Source organism: Hyperoodon ampullatus (assembly GCF_949752795.1).
Source record: "Hyperoodon ampullatus genome assembly, chromosome: 4".
Taxonomy (NCBI): domain Eukaryota; kingdom Metazoa; phylum Chordata; class Mammalia; order Artiodactyla; family Ziphiidae; genus Hyperoodon; species Hyperoodon ampullatus.
Genome location: NC_136917.1, coordinates 62,066,432 through 62,085,553, shown reverse-complemented (window position 1 = coordinate 62,085,553; position 19,122 = coordinate 62,066,432). Strand labels below are relative to the sequence as shown.

The 19,122-nt window shown below is 45.3% G+C and overlaps 1 protein-coding gene across 3 annotated transcripts in view; it reads left to right on the top strand.

Moving 5' to 3' along the window:
* The window catches only part of SLC25A48 (solute carrier family 25 member 48), a gene marked incomplete at both ends in the record, with an annotated part of 38,402 nt that extends 19,498 nt beyond the window's left edge, over nucleotides 1-18,904 (top strand). For 2 of the 3 annotated variants that reach the window (XM_079702428.1, XM_079702427.1), the window contains 3 exons: nucleotides 5,788-6,078; nucleotides 8,606-8,739; nucleotides 18,782-18,904. In XM_079702428.1, coding sequence (XP_079558554.1) covers nucleotides 5,788-6,078; nucleotides 8,606-8,739; nucleotides 18,782-18,904 — 548 coding nt within the window. The remainder of the gene's footprint in view (nucleotides 1-5,787; nucleotides 6,079-8,605; nucleotides 8,740-18,781) is intronic. The other variant, XM_079702429.1, reaches the window with a different exon arrangement.
* Between the last annotated feature and the right edge of the window lie 218 nt (nucleotides 18,905-19,122).

The following is a 19,122-nucleotide window of genomic DNA, read 5'->3' as shown; positions in this document are numbered from 1 at the left end:
GCATCTATAGTCTCTGGCACAAGGACCAGACAGGGCTGGGCTTGGAGGAATGCCGAACACAGGAGGTGAAAGCTTTGGGAGGCCCCGGTGCTAGAGCTGCCGATCAGATGCTCAAGTGTTAACTGAATGGATGTTGAGACACAGAAGGACCACAGTGTCAGGCACAGGGCCACAGTGCCTGGGACAGGCCACAGTGTGTGATTCCTATCATCAGGAAACTCATTGAACCGGTTAAGGCAAAACAACATGCTCAGAAAACAGCAGCAGCCAGGACAGACCATGATAGGGGGTACAGCCTTGGCATGGACTAGAGGTCCCAGCTTTTTCTACGAGTACCTTTTAAATATATAAAATGGAGACCAACCCAGAGAACAGCTGTTTACTTTGTGTCCACAGATTAAGAAAACACATATGACAAGAAGCTACCATGGATCATCAGTGTATTTATGTAATTGTTATTGTGTTCCCACAATAGCACCTACACATATGATAAAAATGGCCAGACATGTATGTGAGATATTTTAGGAATTCTGTCAATCTATAATGCTTGTGGATTGGTGGGTCCCTTGAAATAACCCCATGCTGCCCCCTTCCATTTGAGAGCCTGCTGGCCCAGAGGCATTCGAGCACAGAACACTTGGTGAGCCTACACATTGCTAACTGGGGACCAGCAGGGCTTCATCAGTGGGTGGCAGACTTGTTAAGGATTTTCTGGAGAAAGTGACCTGTTGAGAAATGATGTTGTATTTCCACCCCACCCTAACATAGGCACACAGAGGAGGACTGGTGGCACTCTCCCTTCCAGAGAGGCTCCTGAGGCCTGGGCCCTCCTTACCTCAGTGGATCAGTGACCAGTCACTGTGTTTCAGCTGACTTTCCTGTTTCCAAGGTCACGACCCACTGAAGAAATTGAACAGCATTGCCTGAAAAAGGAAAGAAGTGAAACTTGTTCGTGTTTGTGTCTGGGAAGGGTACAGTGGGATGCAGTGGCAGGACCCGAGAAGAGGGGCACTAGTGGCTGATCTGTGGGGACCTCAGCCTGCATCCGAGCCAGTGAAGCCTCTCTGAGGTAGGAGGACCCCCCCAAGGAGTGGCTGCATGTGTACCTGTTAGAACTGGCCAAACCTGGACACCTGTACTCTCTGCAGAGCTCCCTGCAGAGGCACCTGCCTACCGAGGGACCTCCTGGCCCAGGCAGGAGCCAGCAAGCAAGGCACCAGACACTGCTGCTGAGCGGTGGAGTCAGACAGCCACAGTGTGTGCTGTGGGGACTGAGCTGGACCAGGCAGGGGAGCCCGGAGGAGGGGTCCTTTTAGAACTGTGTAGGCCTTCCTAAGCTCCTAGGTGAAGGTTAGGAGCAGGGTGGGGGGCAATTTTATCAACTTTGAACATCCTGCTCGTCTTGGTGTAGGGTGCTTGAGTTGACCCTAAATGAATTTGGGAAAACAAAGAAAACCACAGGCATCCTGAGTGTAACTCTACCTACCGTAGTAAAAGACTCTTGATTTAGAGAGTACAGCAAAAAATGGCCTTAATGGCAAAGTGCTCATGATAAGAAATAATCAAAATTTGATTCATCATCTTATCCTCATTTTAGAACAAAAAATTCTCATTAGAGAAACTAAATACATTTCATTCTAGAAGGAAATATACCTAATGTGAACCCTTCACTTGCATGTGTGCACCCCAAGCCAAAGCCCTGAAGGTTCCAGAACAACAGGCTGAGGGGCAGTGGTTCAATGTGAGGAGGGTGCCTACTTCCTTCCTTGGGTTCCTTGCACAAAGACAAGTCCACATGTATCAGTTACACATATTTCCAAGAGCTGCTTGCCAGCAACCTCCCAAGTCAGTTGTTAAGGGTCACCAAAATTTGTTTTACACAAACTAAATTTGGTCCACTGCTAGATTTACCAGAAGCTCTGATTTGGCGCTTTTCTAAGTCTAGCTGCCAAGGCTCCTGGGCAACTCCTTCCCCAGCTGAGCCACAGAGCATCTTGTGGTCTGAGCAATTGATCAGAATCCCAGCAGTCTTCTGCCTTGTGGTCCCTTATGAATTGTCCATACCACTATTGCTAAAGTAGGTGGGCCCATAACTACTGTCACCCAAAAGAGATTTGCTTCTCATTGAGTGACACGTCATTGATGTCACAGAATCCTTTTGTCTTGAAAAGCAGGAGAGGCTAGGTAGGCTTCTTTGCTCTGCCTGAGTGACCAAGTCTAAGACGTCATTTTCTCAATAGGATATGGTGTCTGGTGCATGCCATGGTCAGAACTCACCAACTGTGCACTTACAAGCTACACCTTTTATGGAATGTAAATTATACCTCAGTTAAAAAACAAACTAATAAAAACAGGCAGAGGAGGCCAGAGGAGAAGACAAGGGCTATTAAGAGTGATTGGTCTTCATGGGAAAAAAGGTGAGACTTAAGAACAGGAAGAAGTCCAGCCAAGAATGCATCATCTCAATGTAATAACAAGGACACATCAAACAAATATCAGATAAGGAAAGTTCTGTTAACAAGAAAGGGGGTGGTGTAGTCTTGAAAAATGGCAGTGTCATTAAAAAAAACAAAGAAAGACTGTGGAAATGCTCCAAATGAAAGGAAGCTAAAGAGACATGACAACTAAATATAATACATGATAGACTGGATCCTGTCCTGGGGGTTGGGGAGGAACACTCTAAATGTCAGCATGAGATCACAGGAAGGTATGAGCATAGACAGTACATTAGATACAAGTATTGTCCATGTAGATTATGAACCAGGCTGTTGTCCCACAGTATGTAGAATGGTATCCCGAGTCTTAGGAAACACAGACTGAAGTATTTAGGGGCAAAGGACCATTTTGTATGTAACTCTCCCTGAAATGGGTCAGAGAATAAAATTATGTATGCATGTGTGTGCAAAAGAATTTCCTTATTGTTTATTTTGGGAGAAAAAAATGAAAGTACAGATTTGGTTCTGGTTTGGGTCTTGATGTCAAGGCCGGTTCTCATTTGGCCAAGTGTTTTTCCAATTTTATCAGATTCTCTCCTTCTATCAGTAACTCCTGAAAGCCACATTGTACCCACAGCTGATTCATGAAAACACTGACTCCAAGTCAGGTCACTGTTACCTGGAGATGAACATGGCCCAGGCAAAGTTTAGGCCCTGGGACAAAGGCATCTGTTCAGTTTAATTGCACACACATGTTTGAGTGAAAAGTAGGGGGCGGAGTGGGAGAAGAGGGGGAGGGAGGGAGAGAGCATACAAACCATAAAACAAATAAGGTAAAATGTTAACAATAGGTGAATCTGGGTAAAGGTGTTCTGTGTACAGTTTTCCTTTTTTGTACTTTTTTTTTTGCAAATTTGAAATTATTTCCAAATAAAAAGTTTCTTTAAAAAAATTGGGGTTGAGGGAGGTGGAAGGAGTTCCAAGGGCTCCACAGTATCAACTTGTGTCCAGAAGGCCTTGGCCACCAGCTCAGACTCGTGTCAGTATTCCAGGTCACCATGACAATTCTATTGCTGTAATAATTGTAAATGGATAATTTTCAAGCAGTAGAAGCTAGATCGCTTATGTTACAACCCTAGGAGAATGTGAGAGAATTTCCTTATTGCTTATCCTGAAAAGAAAAGGAAAAAAGTACAGGTTTTTTGTTGACAAAGTCAGTTGGAGGTTGGACAAGTTTTTTTACATCTGTCCCCCAAACAAGCAGAATGTTATCAGGACATTCTCTTTCAATCAGTAACTTCTGAAAGCTACATCATACCCACAGTTGATTCATGAAAACCTTGACTCCTGGGACAGATCACTGTTACTTTGACATGAGCATGGCCCAGGCAAAGTTAATATGTTGGGACAATTAACATCTATGTGGGCTAACGTCAAAATTTCCCAGGATGACCCTGGTTGTATCATAGTGGATTTGGGAGAGAAAGGGGTGTTCAGTGATCTCTCAGTGGATTCTCAAACACCACAGTGTCTGATCTTGCTCTGAGCTCAGAGGGCCCTGTGCCCCTAAAAGTGGCCACCATCCCTGCTCACTCCCTGCTATAGACTATAGAATGAGACTCAGCCTCCTGCCCACGTTGTAGTTGGCCTAATGCACGTGGCCAGGATGCCTCTGTTCCCCCAACATAGAAAGAAAATACAGGATTAGTTTGTTCAAGCATACTTTCCAGGCAAATAGGAACCTCCCCTTGGACCTCGTCTACTTCCGGGTTGAGTGAAAAGGACAGGTTGTACTTACTCCTAAATCTCTGGTTTGGACTGTGGCATCATGAAGCTGAGTATTTTTTCCTAACCTTCATTTGATAAAGATGGGGCTATGTAGGGGGCTTGGATGTTCACCTGTATAACAAAAGTGATCTGTCTCTTAGCCAGCATGTGTAAAACCCCATTGAGAGGGTGCTTACAGGAATTAAACCCAGGTGGCAAAACACGCATGTGGTCACAGGCAAGCTTCATTCTGTTTCTGTCCTGGCCATGTCATGTTAGTTCTTCAAGAAGGGAAAGTTGAACATGAGTCTGCTGTATCTGCACTGGGACTAGGAGGTCTCTCTGGCCATGAGTCAAAGCTGTGCTGAAAGGTCCATAGCAAAGTAGACAGGCATGAGGCAGGGAGATGGAAGAAGCCCGATGGAAGAATTAGAGGAACAGACAGAGTCACTACTTGCTGGCTACATACATCCTGTAAAGAAGCTACTGATATAACAACTGATAATCTGCCAGCAGAGACCCCAGAGGTCAGCTAAGGAGACAGCACCCTATGCCCCTGGGCTTTGAGGGGCCAGTGGCACCAGTACTGCCCTACAGCTGTTTCAGGGCACAGCCTGGCCAGGGCTGGAGAGAGTCAGTGAGAACACGTCCAGCCCTCCAGCCAGTGCATCCTGCACCCAACTCACACCAGTCAACTTGGTCTCAGTAATAATCTGGTGATAACATTGCACCCCTACAGTGTTCCTAGCACCATGCTGAGCTCTTTATAAGTATTACCTTGTTTATACTCACAACAGCCTGTTCTCTTTTTTATTTAAAAAATACAATTTTCCAACTTTATTGAGATACAGTTGACATATAGCCTTGTGTAAGTTTAGGGTGTACAATGTGATGATTTGGTACATGTATGTATAGTGAAATGATTACCAAGATAAGGTCAGTTTACACATCCATCACCTCATATAGTTACCATTTTGTGTGTGTATGTGGTGAGAATGTTTAAGATCTGCTCTCTTAGCAACTTTCAAGTATACAATACAGTATTGGCCTGTCCCCTTTTCAAAGGTAAGGAAACAAAGGCTAAAAAGGTGCTTACCAAGGTCAGAAAGTTGGTAAGCAGGGCCAGGATTTGGAACCAGGACAGTCTGGGTCCAAATCTCATACACTTTTTACCACACTATGCACGAGTACACACACACACACAGACACACACACACACACACACACACACACACACACACAGTGTGTTGGATTTTCCAGCCTCTGCTTCAAGAAGGAGCTTGGTATGCCTCAGCATATTTGATCCAAGGCATTGTGCAGTCACATCTACTCAAAAAGACATAGTGATGGTTGACCGAGAACCTCTGGGCATTCTAAGGCGACAGGTGCTTTATCACCTGGCTGGGATTTTGTCCAGTCTGGCTGCACATGCTGGCAGGAGCTCCCTGTTGGGACTTCAAAATCCCCGTTTGAGTTGCCAAGACGGTCAGAAGTTTTGGTAAAAATCAATTGGTGACGCGAGTGGGAACTGTCAATGGGCTGGGCTGACTCCAATGCCAGACAATGGTCATTCTCTTGCCCCCAGGTCACTTGCCATCTTTTTGCCCTGTCTTTGCAGCCAACCTTGGTTTGAAGCCCAGGGTGGCAGCTCTTGGGGAGCAGCCAGCCTACCAGGGGCCTGTGCATTGCATCATAACCATCGTGCGGACTGAAGGCCTGGCAGGGCTGTACCGGGGCGCCAGTGCCATGCTGCTGCGGGACGTCCCGGGCTACTGCCTCTACTTCATCCCTTATGTGTTCCTGAGTGACTGGATTACGCCCGAGGCCCACACAGGCCCCAGCCCCTGTGCTGTGTGGCTGGCAGGCGGCATGGCAGGTAAGGGCGGCATGGCTGATTCCTGCCCCCATGCTGACCACGGCAGCAAGACAGCTGGGGAGCCTACCATGCCCTTCTCAGCCCTGGGGAAGGGCAGGGTTCATCCAGCCACTCATCCAACAATTCTAAGTACCTGCTATGGCCAGACCTCACCAGGCAGACGAAGGGCTAGGAATGGGGCATGGTCCCCCCTCTTTCTCACATCCCCTTCTCTCTGAGTCCCTATTTGGACTCTTACAGCTTTCAGCTGGAAGGTATATTTTGAGCACTTACTCTGTGTCAGGTACCACTGAGCTTTGAAAAGAAAATCTGTTATCATGGCTCACCTTTTTTGAATACTGGCACCCTGCAAACCTTTCCAATGTGAGATTTTCATTAGCCCCAGAAGGTAGGAATCAGTCTCCCCATTTTTCATGTGAGAAAACAGGTTCAGTGTGACCAACTCAAGGTCACACAGCTAATGTAGATAGTATAGTAGGGACTCTGCAGTCGGAAAGATCCAAGTTCAAATCCACACTTAGTCATTTTGTGACCATGGACTGGTTACTTAACCTCCTTACTCAGAACCCACGCTGCATCCCCATTTCACTTTGGGTAAAAGTCAATGACCTTGCAATGGTTTCAAGACCATCAGCATTCCAGCTGCCTGTTACCCTTCCGCACTCATTTTTTTGCTACCGTCCCCTTACTTTGCTCTGCTCCAGCCACACTGGTCTCTTTCCTGCAACTTGACCATGCCTGGCTCTCTCCCCACCACAGGGCCTTTGCACTTGCTATTCCCACTGCTTGGATTTAGCAATGCATAGGTCACCAGGGACTTTGACAAGACCCATTTTGATGAAGAGAAAGGTATGAAAACCTGATTGAAGTGGGATCAAGAGAGAATGGGATGAAAGAAATTGGAGAACCCAAGTACAAACAACACTTCTGAGAGATTTGAATGTTCTGTATGGGGACAGAGAGAAACACAGCTATAATCAGAGAGGGGTACAGAAGTCAAGAGAGGATTGCTTCTCAAGAAGGCGGGTAACTGATGGGAACATACTGTATAGCACAGGGAACTCTATCTAATGCACGGTGGTAACCTAAATGGGAGGGAAGTCCAAAAGGGAGGAGATGTCTGTATGTGTATGGCTGATTTATTTTGTTCTGCAGTGGAGGCTAACACAACATTGTAAAGCAACCAAACTCCAGTAAAAATTTTTTAAAAAGTCAGGTAACATGGTATGTTTGATGCTGATGGGAAAGATCCACTGGACAGAAGAAAATTGTCATTCCTCCTCCTCCTCCTCATCTAATCAGCTGTGCTTGAAACTTAGGAAACACATAACAGAGCCCACATCTTAGCCACCAGACCCCAGTGTTCCCGTTTCCTGCCTTGTGCCTGAGGCCTGGCCTGTGCCAGCTCCCAGTAAGTGCTCAATAAGTACTTCTTGACTGAGAAGGCAAACAGGCCCCAGCTTCTCTCATTTCTGGTGAGAGCAGATGCGTGTGGCCTGGCAGTCAAACCTGGTTTTGTAATACCCTCGCCCATGGGCTGAGAACAGGGGAGTGTGCCAGGGCAGCACCTGGGCTGACTCCAGGGAAAGCGGCCCCATTTATCCTGGAAGAAGGCAGGAGGGAGGAGAGGTCCAGAGGTCTCCCAGAGGACCAAGGGCAGGAGGCTGGGATGGGAAGGGGGCTGGGGACAGGCTAAGGCCTCTTTTGGGAGCCGCTGGGCAGCAGTTACAAAATGTTGCAAACCAGCTGCCTTGGACTTTGGCATCGGTTTGTTTTTCTCTCCCCATCAAAGAATGTGCCAATTTCTCTGTTTATACAATAACCTGGCGTTGTTTTCTTAGAGTCCCTTAAAGTCACAAAGTACTCAAACCAGGACACCTGAACTTATCCAATGAAGATGACCCAGTGGCACATGGTCCTAAGGCTTCTATTCCACATCACTGGAAAAGATAAGAGCTTTTAAAAGACCTGCCCCTGCTCTTCTCTGCAATCCCTCAGCTGACCCTTCATTGGCAAGCAGGCTATCTGAAAGTGTTTGTTTAGCATCTTCTTCATGTTCAGAGTAAATCCTGCCTCTGGGGAGCTGCCAGCCTTCAGCCTCAGGCCTCACCCTGATCTCCCTCCCCTGTGCCCGGAAAGTACTATGGGGCCTGTTCCTGTTCCTCCAATAAAAGCTGCTAATAAAGCTTTCTGCTTAGGAAGCACTAGCGATGGACCTGGAACTGTGCTAAATGCTTCACATGCATCAGGTTATTTGTCCTCATAGCAACCCCATGAAGATAGGTACTGCTGGCCCATTTTACAGAAGACAAACCCAAGGCCTAGAGGTGGCAGGAGACTTCTGCAAAGTCCCACAGCAAGTGGTGAGGGAGAATCAAGAACCCCCTTCATAGGTCCTGACCTTGAGCTCTTTCCACGTCCCCCAGCAGCATATTAAGCCTCTGAATGGTGGAAATCTGCAGGGAGCCGGGTCCCCTCCAGACCCCAACCAGCCAGCCCCTGATACCTAATTTGTCTCTCTCAACAGGAGCAATTTCTTGGGGGACAGCAACTCCTATGGATGTCGTGAAGAGTCGACTGCAAGCTGACGGGGTTTATGTAAACAAATACAAAGGTGTCCTGGACTGTATCTCCCAGAGTTACCAGAAGGAAGGTCTTAAAGTAAGCCCCACAGCAGTCATGCAGGGTCACTGTCAGTCCCTGGAAGGTAGGGTCAGAGATTTTGGAAGATGTGAGACTACAGAGAAGGGACTCAGGAAACCGAGGTGCTGGCAGTTAAATTATGAAGCACTTGTTTCATCCAGTCCTAGCCCCGGCCTGGAGGAAGAAGTGGGTGTGCACCCAGCTGATGGGTTCAGAGAGGACCGGTAACCTACGTGAGGTCACACAGCTGGTATGTGGCAGAGCCGGGATCTGGACCCACATCTGTGTTTACCAAAGCTGGCCTCCTCATCCAGAAAGGCTAGGAGCTCCCTCCTCACTCCCTGCTCAGCACCTCAGCCTCACCCCTTCTATAAGTGGGAATTCCCAGAACCACCTCAATCATCACATCTTGCAGGTTCCAATTCCCTGATCTCTCTTCTGCTTTCCACCCCACACAAGTCCAGACCCCATCACCTCTGGTCTTGGCTACTGAGGCAGCCTCTAGCCTGACCTTGTCTTCCTTCTCCTGAACCTAAAGGGCTTATCCTAAACCCAAGCCTCTACTTGCCTCTAAACGATCTCAGAATGAAGATCAGGTTTCCACATGTAGTGTCCAAAGTTATAAACATCCCCATCTATCTTGCCTCCCACTATACCCCCTAGTACCCTCATGCTTGCTCTTCCTCAAATGGGCCCCTGGCTTTCTTTCTTTTTTTTTTTTTTTTTTTTTGCGGTATGCGGCCATGGCTCACGAGCCCAGCCGCTCTGCGGCATGTGGGATCTTCCCGGACCAGGGCACGGACCCATGTCCCCTGCATCGGCAGGCGGACTCTCAACCACTGCGCCACCAGGGAAGCCCCCCCTGGCTTTCCTGGCATGCCTCTTAGAGTCAGCAGACTTGTGTGCAAAGCCAGGCCTGGCTACTTGTGAACTGGGGGAATCCAGGCAAGCTTCCCCTCTCTGGGCCTCAATTTCTCCAATGATAATCACCCCTACCATGAACAGCAGAGATATTTTGTAGGTTAAATTAAATTAGGCATATAAAAAGTGCTCAGTTTAATGTATAACACATAGAGAACATTTAGAAAGGGTCATCTGTTTAGCATTAGCATTAGTATTAGTAGTTTTACTAGTGTTAATGTTACTACTGACCTCTGGGCCTCATCTCACGTGACTGCCTCATCCCAAGCCCTCCAGTCCTTACTAACTGCCACTCCAGTGTGTCCAAACTTCTGTTTTTTTGCTCCAGTGGAGTGCCAGAGCTTCTCCTCTGGAAACCTGGACTTCCCCTCTCATCTGTGTGTGACCTCCCAAGTCAGTGTTCTCCAGCTGCTCCTGGACTACAGCCAAGAGTGGCTGGAGCCAATTCACAGGCTACTGCAGGTTTCGCTGCCAGTACTGAGGTCTGTCTGCCTATTAGCTGATGCACAGGTGGGCAAGACTCCTCTTGGGTCCCTTGGTGTATGGTGCTAGATCCCACAACTCCCACAGAGGCACTTTTGTTCATGGATGGATGCTGAATTTTTGTTGTTGAAGTGAGGACAAAATAAGGGACATTTTGGGCTGCCATGATGCTAGTGTCACTCTCCCCATGTATTTACCTTTTGTGAGATTTTTACAATATCTCTTCATACAGCTTCAAGTTACTGTCTAGTGATTTTATTTCAGCCTGCAGGGCTCTCTTGAGCATTTCTTACAGGGTAGATCTAATGGTAATGAACTCCTTCAGCTTTTGTTTATCTGGGAATGTCTTGATTTCTCTCTCACTCTTGAAGGATAGTTTTTCTGGATATAGAATCCTTTGTTGACAGTTTTGTTTTTTTTCTTTCAGCACTTTGGATATATTCACCCATTGCCTCCTGGCTGTTAAAGTTTCTGATGAGTAATCTGCTGAAAGTCTTATAGAGGATACTTTTTATCTGCTTTCAAGATTCTCTCTTTGTCTTTCAAAAGTTTATTATAATGTGTCTTCTTGTAGGTCTCTTTAAGTTCATCTTACTTGGAGTTCATTGAGCTTCTTTGATGTTTATATTCATGTCTTTCATCATGTTTGGGAAGTTTTTGGCCCTATTACTTCAAATATTCTCTGCCTCTCTCTCTCTCTCTCTCTCTCTCTCTCTCTCTCTCTCTCTCTCTCTTCTCCTTGGACTCTCACAATGAATATGTTGCTCTGTTTGATAGTTTCCCACAAGTCCCTTAGGCTCTGTTTACTTTTCTTCAATGTTTTTTCTTTCTGTCTCTCAGACTCAATAATTTCTCTTGTCCTATCTTTAAGTTTGCTGATTCTTTCCTCTGCCTGTTCAAATAAACCTTTGAATCATTCTAGTGAATTTTTCATTTCAGTTATTCATTCATTCATTCAGTGCTTTTCAGCTCCAGAATTTGTTTGCTTTCTTTCTGGGTTTTCTATTTCTTTATTGATATTTCTATTTTGTTCACATATCATCTTCTTGACTCTCTTCACATCTTTCTTTAGTTCTTCAAGCATCTTCAAGAAGGATATCTTAAAGTCTTTGTCAAGTAGATATGCTATCAGGTCTTTTTCAGGGACATTTTATTTTGATTTTTTTTCTTTAAGTGGACCATACTTTCTTGTTTCTTATATGCCTTGTGATTTTTTATTGAAAACTAGACATTTGAATCTAATAATGTGGTAACTCTAGAAATCCAATTCTCCCTCTTCCCCAGGGTGTAGTGGGTTTTGTTATTGTTTTTGATTGTTGTAGACTATCTCTGTGCCAATGATCAACCAGAGGTGTAAACTTAAGGTTTTCTCAGTGTTTTTCTGAGCCTGTGCCTTTCCCTGGGCATACGCAGTCACTTTCTAATTTTCCTCATACATGCAGTTGCTTTTGAATGTCCTAGTCTTTAATGTCTGGCTCCCAAAAGAGGAAAAATAGAGAAATGAAAGGAAGGGAAAGGGGCACCATCCCTTTAAATTCCCTGGAAGTCACTTCAGCCAGTGAACAAGGGGGTTGCAAGATGGAGGGGGAGGTTAAACAAGAATGACTGCCCTCCTCTTTGTACCTCATGATCAGAAACAGCAATCAGTGACCAGAACAGAGATGTCCAGTATTTGGAGGACAAGGTTCTCATTGCACACCCTGGTTCCCACAGGCTGTGTGCAGGTTACTCCAAGAACATGTGCATAGATGCCTGCCAAAGGGCTTGGGATGGGGGGGTGGGTAGCTGCTACTGTGCTAAATGCTGACGTTGACTGAAATTAACCGCTGCCCAAACTCTCCCCTGGAAGTTGGAAGCCTTCAGTAAACTCCAGAGTTCTAAAGTAGTTACATCAGACAAATTCTATCTGTGTAATAGTTATCTAGGTGAGGAGACAGAGTCCTGGTATTTTCTACTCTGCCATGTTCCTAGAATTCTCACCTCAGTTGTTTTTTTTTTCTTTTCCAGTTTTATTGAGATATAATGGACATACAGCACTGTAGATGTTTAAGGTGTACAACATAATGATTTGACTTACATATATCATGAAATGATGACCACAATAAGTTTAGTGAACATCTATCATCTCATATAGATACAACTTAAAGAAATAGAAAAATACTTTTTTCCTTGTGATGAGAACTCAGGATCTACTCTCTTAACCACTTTCATACACAATGTACAGCAGTGTTCATTATATTTATCATGTTGTACATTACATGTTGTACATCCCCTCCCACCACCCCTCACTTCTGGTAACCACAAATCTGATCTCTTTTTCTCTATTTGTTTGTTTTAAAAGTATAATTGACCTACAACACTTTGTTAGTTCCTGGTACACAGCATAGTGATTTGACGTTCCTATGCATTTCAAAATGATCACCATGATAAGTCTAGTTACCCGCCTGTCATCATACAAAGATATTACATAATTATTGACTATATTCCTCACACAGTACATTTCATACCCATTACTCACTTAGTTTGTAACTGCAAGTTTGTACCTGTTAATTTCCCTCACCTATTTCTCTCCTCCTCAACATCCTTCCCCTTTGGCAACAACCTGTTTGTTCTCTGTATCTATCACTCTGTTTCTGGTTAGTTATGTTTGTTCATTTGTTTTGATTTTTAGACTCCACACATAAGTGAAATCATACAGTATATGTCTTTCTCTGACTTATTTCACTTAGCATAATACCTTCTAGGTCCATCCATGTTTTCACAAATGTCAATATTTAATTCAGTCTTGGCTATTGTAAATAATGCTGCAATGAACATAGGAGTGCATGTATCTTTTCTAATTAGTGTCTTTATTTTCTTTAGGTAAATACCCAGGAGTGGAATTGCTGGATTGTATGGTAGTTCTATTTTTAATTTTTTTTGAGGAACCTCCATACTATTTTCCATAGTGCTGCACCAATTTACATTCCCACCAACAGTGTGCAAGGGTTCCCTTTTCTCCACATCCTCACCAACACATGTTATTTCTTGTCTTTTTGATAACAGCCATTCTGACTGGTGTGAGGTGCTATCTCATTGTGGTTTTGATTTGCATTTCCCTGATGATTAGTGATTTTGAGCATCTTTTCATGAGCATGTTGGCCATCTGTGTGTCTTCTTTGGAAAAATGTCTTTGCAGGTCCTCTGCCCAGTTTTTAATTGGGTTGTTTGGTTTTGTGATGTTGAGTTATATGAGTTCTTCGTATATTTTGGATATTAACCCCTTATCAGATATATCATTTGCAAATATCTTCTGTCATTCAGTAGGCAGCGTTTTCATTTTGCTGGTAGTTTCCTTCACGGTGAAAAAGCTTTTTAGTTTGATATAGTCCCATTTGTTTATTTTTGCTTTTGTTTCCCTTACCTGAGGAGACTGATCTCAAAAAATATTGCTAAGATTGATGTCAAAGAATGTATAGCCTATGTTTTCTTCTAGAAGTTTTATGGTTTCAGGTCTTACGTTTAAGTCTTTAATCCACTTTGCACTTATATAGGGTGCGAGAAAGTAGTTCAGTTTTTCCAACACCATTATTGAAGAGGCTTTATTTTCCCCATTGTATATTCTTGCCTCCTTTGTCATAGATCAATTGCCCATATAAGCATGGGTTCACCTCTGCGTCCTCTATTCTGTTCCATTGATCTATGTGTCTGTTTTTGTGCCAGTATCATACTGTTTTGATTACTGTAGCTTTGTAGTATAGTTTGAAATCAGGGAGCATGGTACCTCTAGCTTTGTTCTTTGTTCTTAAGATTGTTTTGGCTATTCAGGGTCTTTTGTTTTTCCATCCAAATTTTAGAATTATTTGTTCTAGTTCCATGAAAAATGCCATTGATATTTTGATAGGGGTTGCATTTCATCTGTAGATTGCCTTGGGGAGTATGGTCTTTTTAATAATATTAATTCTTGCAATCCATGAGCATGGTATATCTTTCCAACTGTTTGTGTCATCTTCAGTGTCTTTCATTGATGTCTTATAGTTTACCAAGTACCTTTTACCTCCTTAGTTAGATTTATTCCTAGGTATTTTTTATGCAGTTGTAAGTGGGACAGTTTTCTTAATTTCTCTTTCTTATAGTTCATTGTTAGCAACAAATTTCTGTGTATTAATTTTGTATCCTGAAACTTTACTAAATTCATTGAAGAGTTCTGGTAGTTTTTTGGGGGCATCTTTAGGATTTCCTATGTATAGTATCATGTCATCTGCAAACAGTGACAGTTTTACTTCTTCTTTTCCAATTCAGATTCCTTTTATTTCTTTTTCTTCTCTGATTGCTGTGGCTAGGACTCCCAATACTATGCTAAATAAAAGTGGCAAGAGTGGATACCCTCGTCTTCTTCCTGATCTTAGAGGAAATGCTTTCAGCTTTTCACCATTGATTAAGAAGTTATCTGTGGGCTTGTCACATATGGCCTTTATTATTTTTATCATAAATAGATGTTGAATCAATTGTCATTTGTATTTTTTTAGCAGAAGCACAGTTTGTGATTCAACCAACAAATACAGAGTGACACATAAGAGAGATTCAAAAGAGATGCTCAGTTTTTATTTGAGATTTTTTTTCTATTTCCCCAAATATTAATGTACCATTTTTCCAAAAAGTCCTGTAGAAGCAAAATATATTGCTGATATTATTTCCTCCAAAAATTTACTGTGTTCTGTTAAAATCAAAGTCCTAGAAAACAACTGAGGTCAGATGATTGATTTCTTAACCTCAAAGGTGTCTGACCCACAGTTTATATTCAGAGACAGGTTTTAAGCAGAGATAGCAATATTCAACTTGATTAACCGCATCATTGACTGAAATTATTTTTTATTAGTTGCTTAAAAGATTTGTAGTATGTGGGGTTTTCCTGGTGGCGCAGTGGTTGAGAGTCCGCCTGCCGATGCAGGGGACACGGATTCGTGCCCCGGTCTGGGAAGATCCCACATGCCACGGAGCGGCTAGGCCCGTGAGCCATGGCTGCTGAGCCTGCGCGTCTGGAGCCTGTGCTCTGCAACAGGAGAGGCCACAACAGTGAGAGGCAAGCGTACCACAAAAAAAAAAAAAAAAAAAAAAAAAAAAAAAAATTGTAGTATGTGAACATAGGAAGCTTCAAAAGGTATAAGAGGATATACTGTCTAAACGTCCTCCTGTGACCCCCTGCTAGTCTTCTCTCAAAGGCAATCACTGTTATAAGTTTCTTGTGATATATTTTCAAAATATTCACAGCCTATGCAAGCATATGTGTGTGTATGTATATTTATGTATGTTTGTATATGTGTTTGCATATAAACATACATAGTAACATGATTAAAAAAATAATCTTATACAGCTCTGGAAAGTTGGGTGGTCTCACAGTGAGATCCCCAGCAGCGGCAGGTGGAGCATCTTTTCCCAAGGCCGAGGGATGGATCCAATCCTAGTGAGCTTGAGTGCTGGCTTTGTGGCGTACGCATTCCCAAACAGTTTTACTGCAGCTCACTGAGGCTGCAACCTATTCTCACTTCCCTATGGGAGAAGAACTCAGTGACAGTAAAGAACTGGAAAGGAGTGAAATAACGGCAATGGTACCCAATTTTAGTAACCCCTTGTAACTCAGTGATTACCAGTAAAGCAGTCTTTATGGTAGGGGAACTAGTAAGTCCATGGACTTCTGGGGCATTCCCAAGTCAGAACAGTAGAAAGGTGGGGTAGTTTTGGATCCATTCTCTGCCTGCTGAGAGGATTGTCCTAAACCACATGGGCCATGGCTCACACATGGAGAGCTGTCATCTGCAATAAGGAGGCTGGAGGAGTGACTTGATGTCCTCTAGCTCCACAGAGTTGACTGTTGTGAGGGGGTTTGTGACAGTGGGATGAGACTGGATGACTCTAAGGAGAGATGGAGGGGACCATTTGTAAGTAGGCACCAGTGTTGGTTACTCTTTGTTCTGCCACTTGGGGGATCTGAAGGCCTCCCTCCACTCCAGGAATCCCCCACTACCACAACTACCACCAGGATGCTTTCAGCCCAGAGACCATTCTTTTTTCACATCAAGGAGTTTGTTCATTCATTCATTCATTCATTCACTCATTCATTTATCTGCCTGTCCATCCATCCATTGATTCATTTAATAAGATTTATAGAGGATCCTCTAGCAAGCACCATGCAGATGCTAGGGATTCAGATGTGAGCCACACACACAGCCCTGCTGCCACTACTCTGACTGGGACTATTAATGAAGGGATAGACAAGTCATAGGTGATTGGAGGATGGTGTGAGAAGTGCTGTGATGGCAGAGATACTAAGGGCACAGAAGACAGCGGGCCATAATCCTACTTGGGGTGGCCATGGCAGGGCTACCAGAGGGTATAGCCAAGTCTGGGGAGGATTCCAGCAGAGGGGACCAGAAGAGGCTCAGTGGTGAGAGAGAGCTGGCCTATTAGGAGAAATGAATGGCAGGCCAATATACTGCCCACAGTGTCAAGTGTAAGAGGCAGCTCCGAGAAGTGCAAGGAGAGAGCATGTGGGTCCTGGAAGGCCAGGGAAGGGTATGGACTTGACTTTGGGAAGTGGGGAGCCATTGAGGATTCATGAGGAAAGACTGTCTACTGTTTTTGTGTTCCCAAAGCCAAGGTGATAGCCAGTAGCTCTGCACTATTTTTGCCATCTTTGGGCCTCACAGCAGAGCAGGCCATAGCTAGGGGTAAGTAGGCACCAGTGTTAGTTACTGTTTGGTTCTGCCACTTGGGGGATCTGAAGGCCTCCCTCCACTCCAGGAATCCGCCACTACCACAACCACCACCAGGATCCTTTCAGCCCAGAGACCATTCTTTTTTCACATCAAGGAGTTCGTTCGTTCATGCATTCATGAACTCTGGCTGCCTGAAGTGGCCCACGGCTCCTGCACGGCCCAGTGCCATGGGAGAGGAGGATCACATTTCAAGCTGCATCCTGCCTGGCTTGCCTCGCCTTGCAGAGCCAAACCCCGGTGCACACGGGAGCCTCTGTGTGCACCCGGCATGGAATTTTCCTCTCAGAGGCTGACCCAGTTCCTTGCTCCTATTCAGTCACCCTGGCTGAGCCTGTGGAATTCCATAAAGGTTAGACATTAGAGAGGAGTACTAATGTTACAAGGAGGCTTCTTGCCCCCTACCTGAATTGCTCCAGGGTTTGGCTGGGCCACTTGCTCACCTCTGGGGATCTTAAGCTCCCTTCCCTGGGGCCAAGCCTCCCTCACCCCCCAAGGTACACTGAGGCCCTTCTCCCTCCTTCCTGACAAAGCTGCACATCCCAGGCTGCCACGAGTGCCATGGTGCAGGTGCCTCTCCTGAAGGGATGTCTGTCACCTGATGTCCTGGCCCATGACAGTGGCCTGCACCTACCCTGACATCACAGTGTCCAACAACTAAGAAAATTGGGGACATGTAAGGGATTTCTACCTTCTGAAAATTACAGTACCAGGTCTAGTCCATAAACAGTAAATTATACAGGCATCAATAAACAAGTTTACATCTTATACCTGACAGTTCTCAGGTCATTCACACTTGGGTAGTGATTTGCCTTCAGACATGTGATCTCTTCCCAGAGAAGACATTTAATGACATTCCACCTCTCATTCCACCCCTCACCAAGGCCTTTATTTATTCTCATCATGTTCTAGGTTATACTGTAGTTACTCCTGAATGGGGCTTATCTTCCCTAGTAGGTTATCAACTTCCCAAGGGCTGGAACCACATCACAGAGATCAGTGTCTACCCAGCACCACGCAGGAAGATTCAGAGTGGAAGGAAAGCATCTTACCATATTCATACCTAGGGGTGAAGACAAATACAGTCTTCTTGTATTAAAGGCCGGGTTTAGGCCACTGGTACTACTCAGCGCTCATACTCATGACCAAAGTGGAGTGCTACTCTGTATGAAGTGGTGACTACTGACAATAAGGATGGTGGTGTGATTGTCAACAGTTAAGGAGTGCTTTACTGCTGGACAGGCACTGTGAAAATGCCTTTAAGAGCAACGTCTCATCTATTCCCTCAAAAACTGTAGGAGGTCAATAGTATTATTACCCCCATTTGACAGTTGGGAAAATTGACTTCTAGAGACTTTGCTATTTTCCCAAGTAACACAGCTACTAACTGGCAAACTGTACCTGGACTCCAGGTGTGTCATCTTGAGCAGGGCCTGAGTTCCCCCTACCCTGCCCCTTTGGGGACGTCCTGTGAAGCACCTGTCACAGTTGTTGGTCATGGCCGGGTGCTCTACCACTGCAAAGCGTGTGGAGCTCTGACTTGCAGAGTCCCGAGAACCGAGCATGTGTGCGCATGCTCACGAGAGAGCGGAACAATTAAGCGAGTGTTTGTGGTGTTCGCTGGACTCACCTGTTGGTTCATAGTATGTAGCGCATGCGTACCGGGCCTGCGAAGGAACGCGCCTTCAGAAGTGATGTGGCTGAGGGCGGGGGCATGGCTGGGGTGTGTGTGTGCTGGGCGGGGGAGGGTCTCCACCTTCCCGGTCCTTTGGGCTCTGTAGGGTCCAGCCTGGGACAGGGGGCTGCGTGGGTGGGCAGCAGCGCCGGCCCTGGCTCTGCCCTCGGTGGCAGCCCTGCGGAAGGTGCAGGTCAGTGCCCTGTGATAATGCCGCCTCCTGCCAAAGGTGTTTTTCAGAGGCATCACGGTCAATGCCGTGCGGGGCTTCCCCATGAGCGCGGCCATGTTCCTTGGGTACGAGCTCTCGCTGCAGGCCATCCGCGGGGACCACGTGGCGACCAGCCCCTGAGCGCAAGGTCAGTGCACCTCCTTCCCAGCCACTTGTGCCCTCCTGGAGCTTAAAACTTTCCTCTTTGAGGTGAAAATGGTGTGGCCTTCTGAAATATCCCTCTGTCATTTGTTTCCTGTTTAATCTGTGTTAATTCTGGGCTAGAATTACCACCCTTCTTGTCATCAAAAAGCCCTTCTGAAATGCCCACCTGTGGCTGATGGTGAGCTGGACGCTCA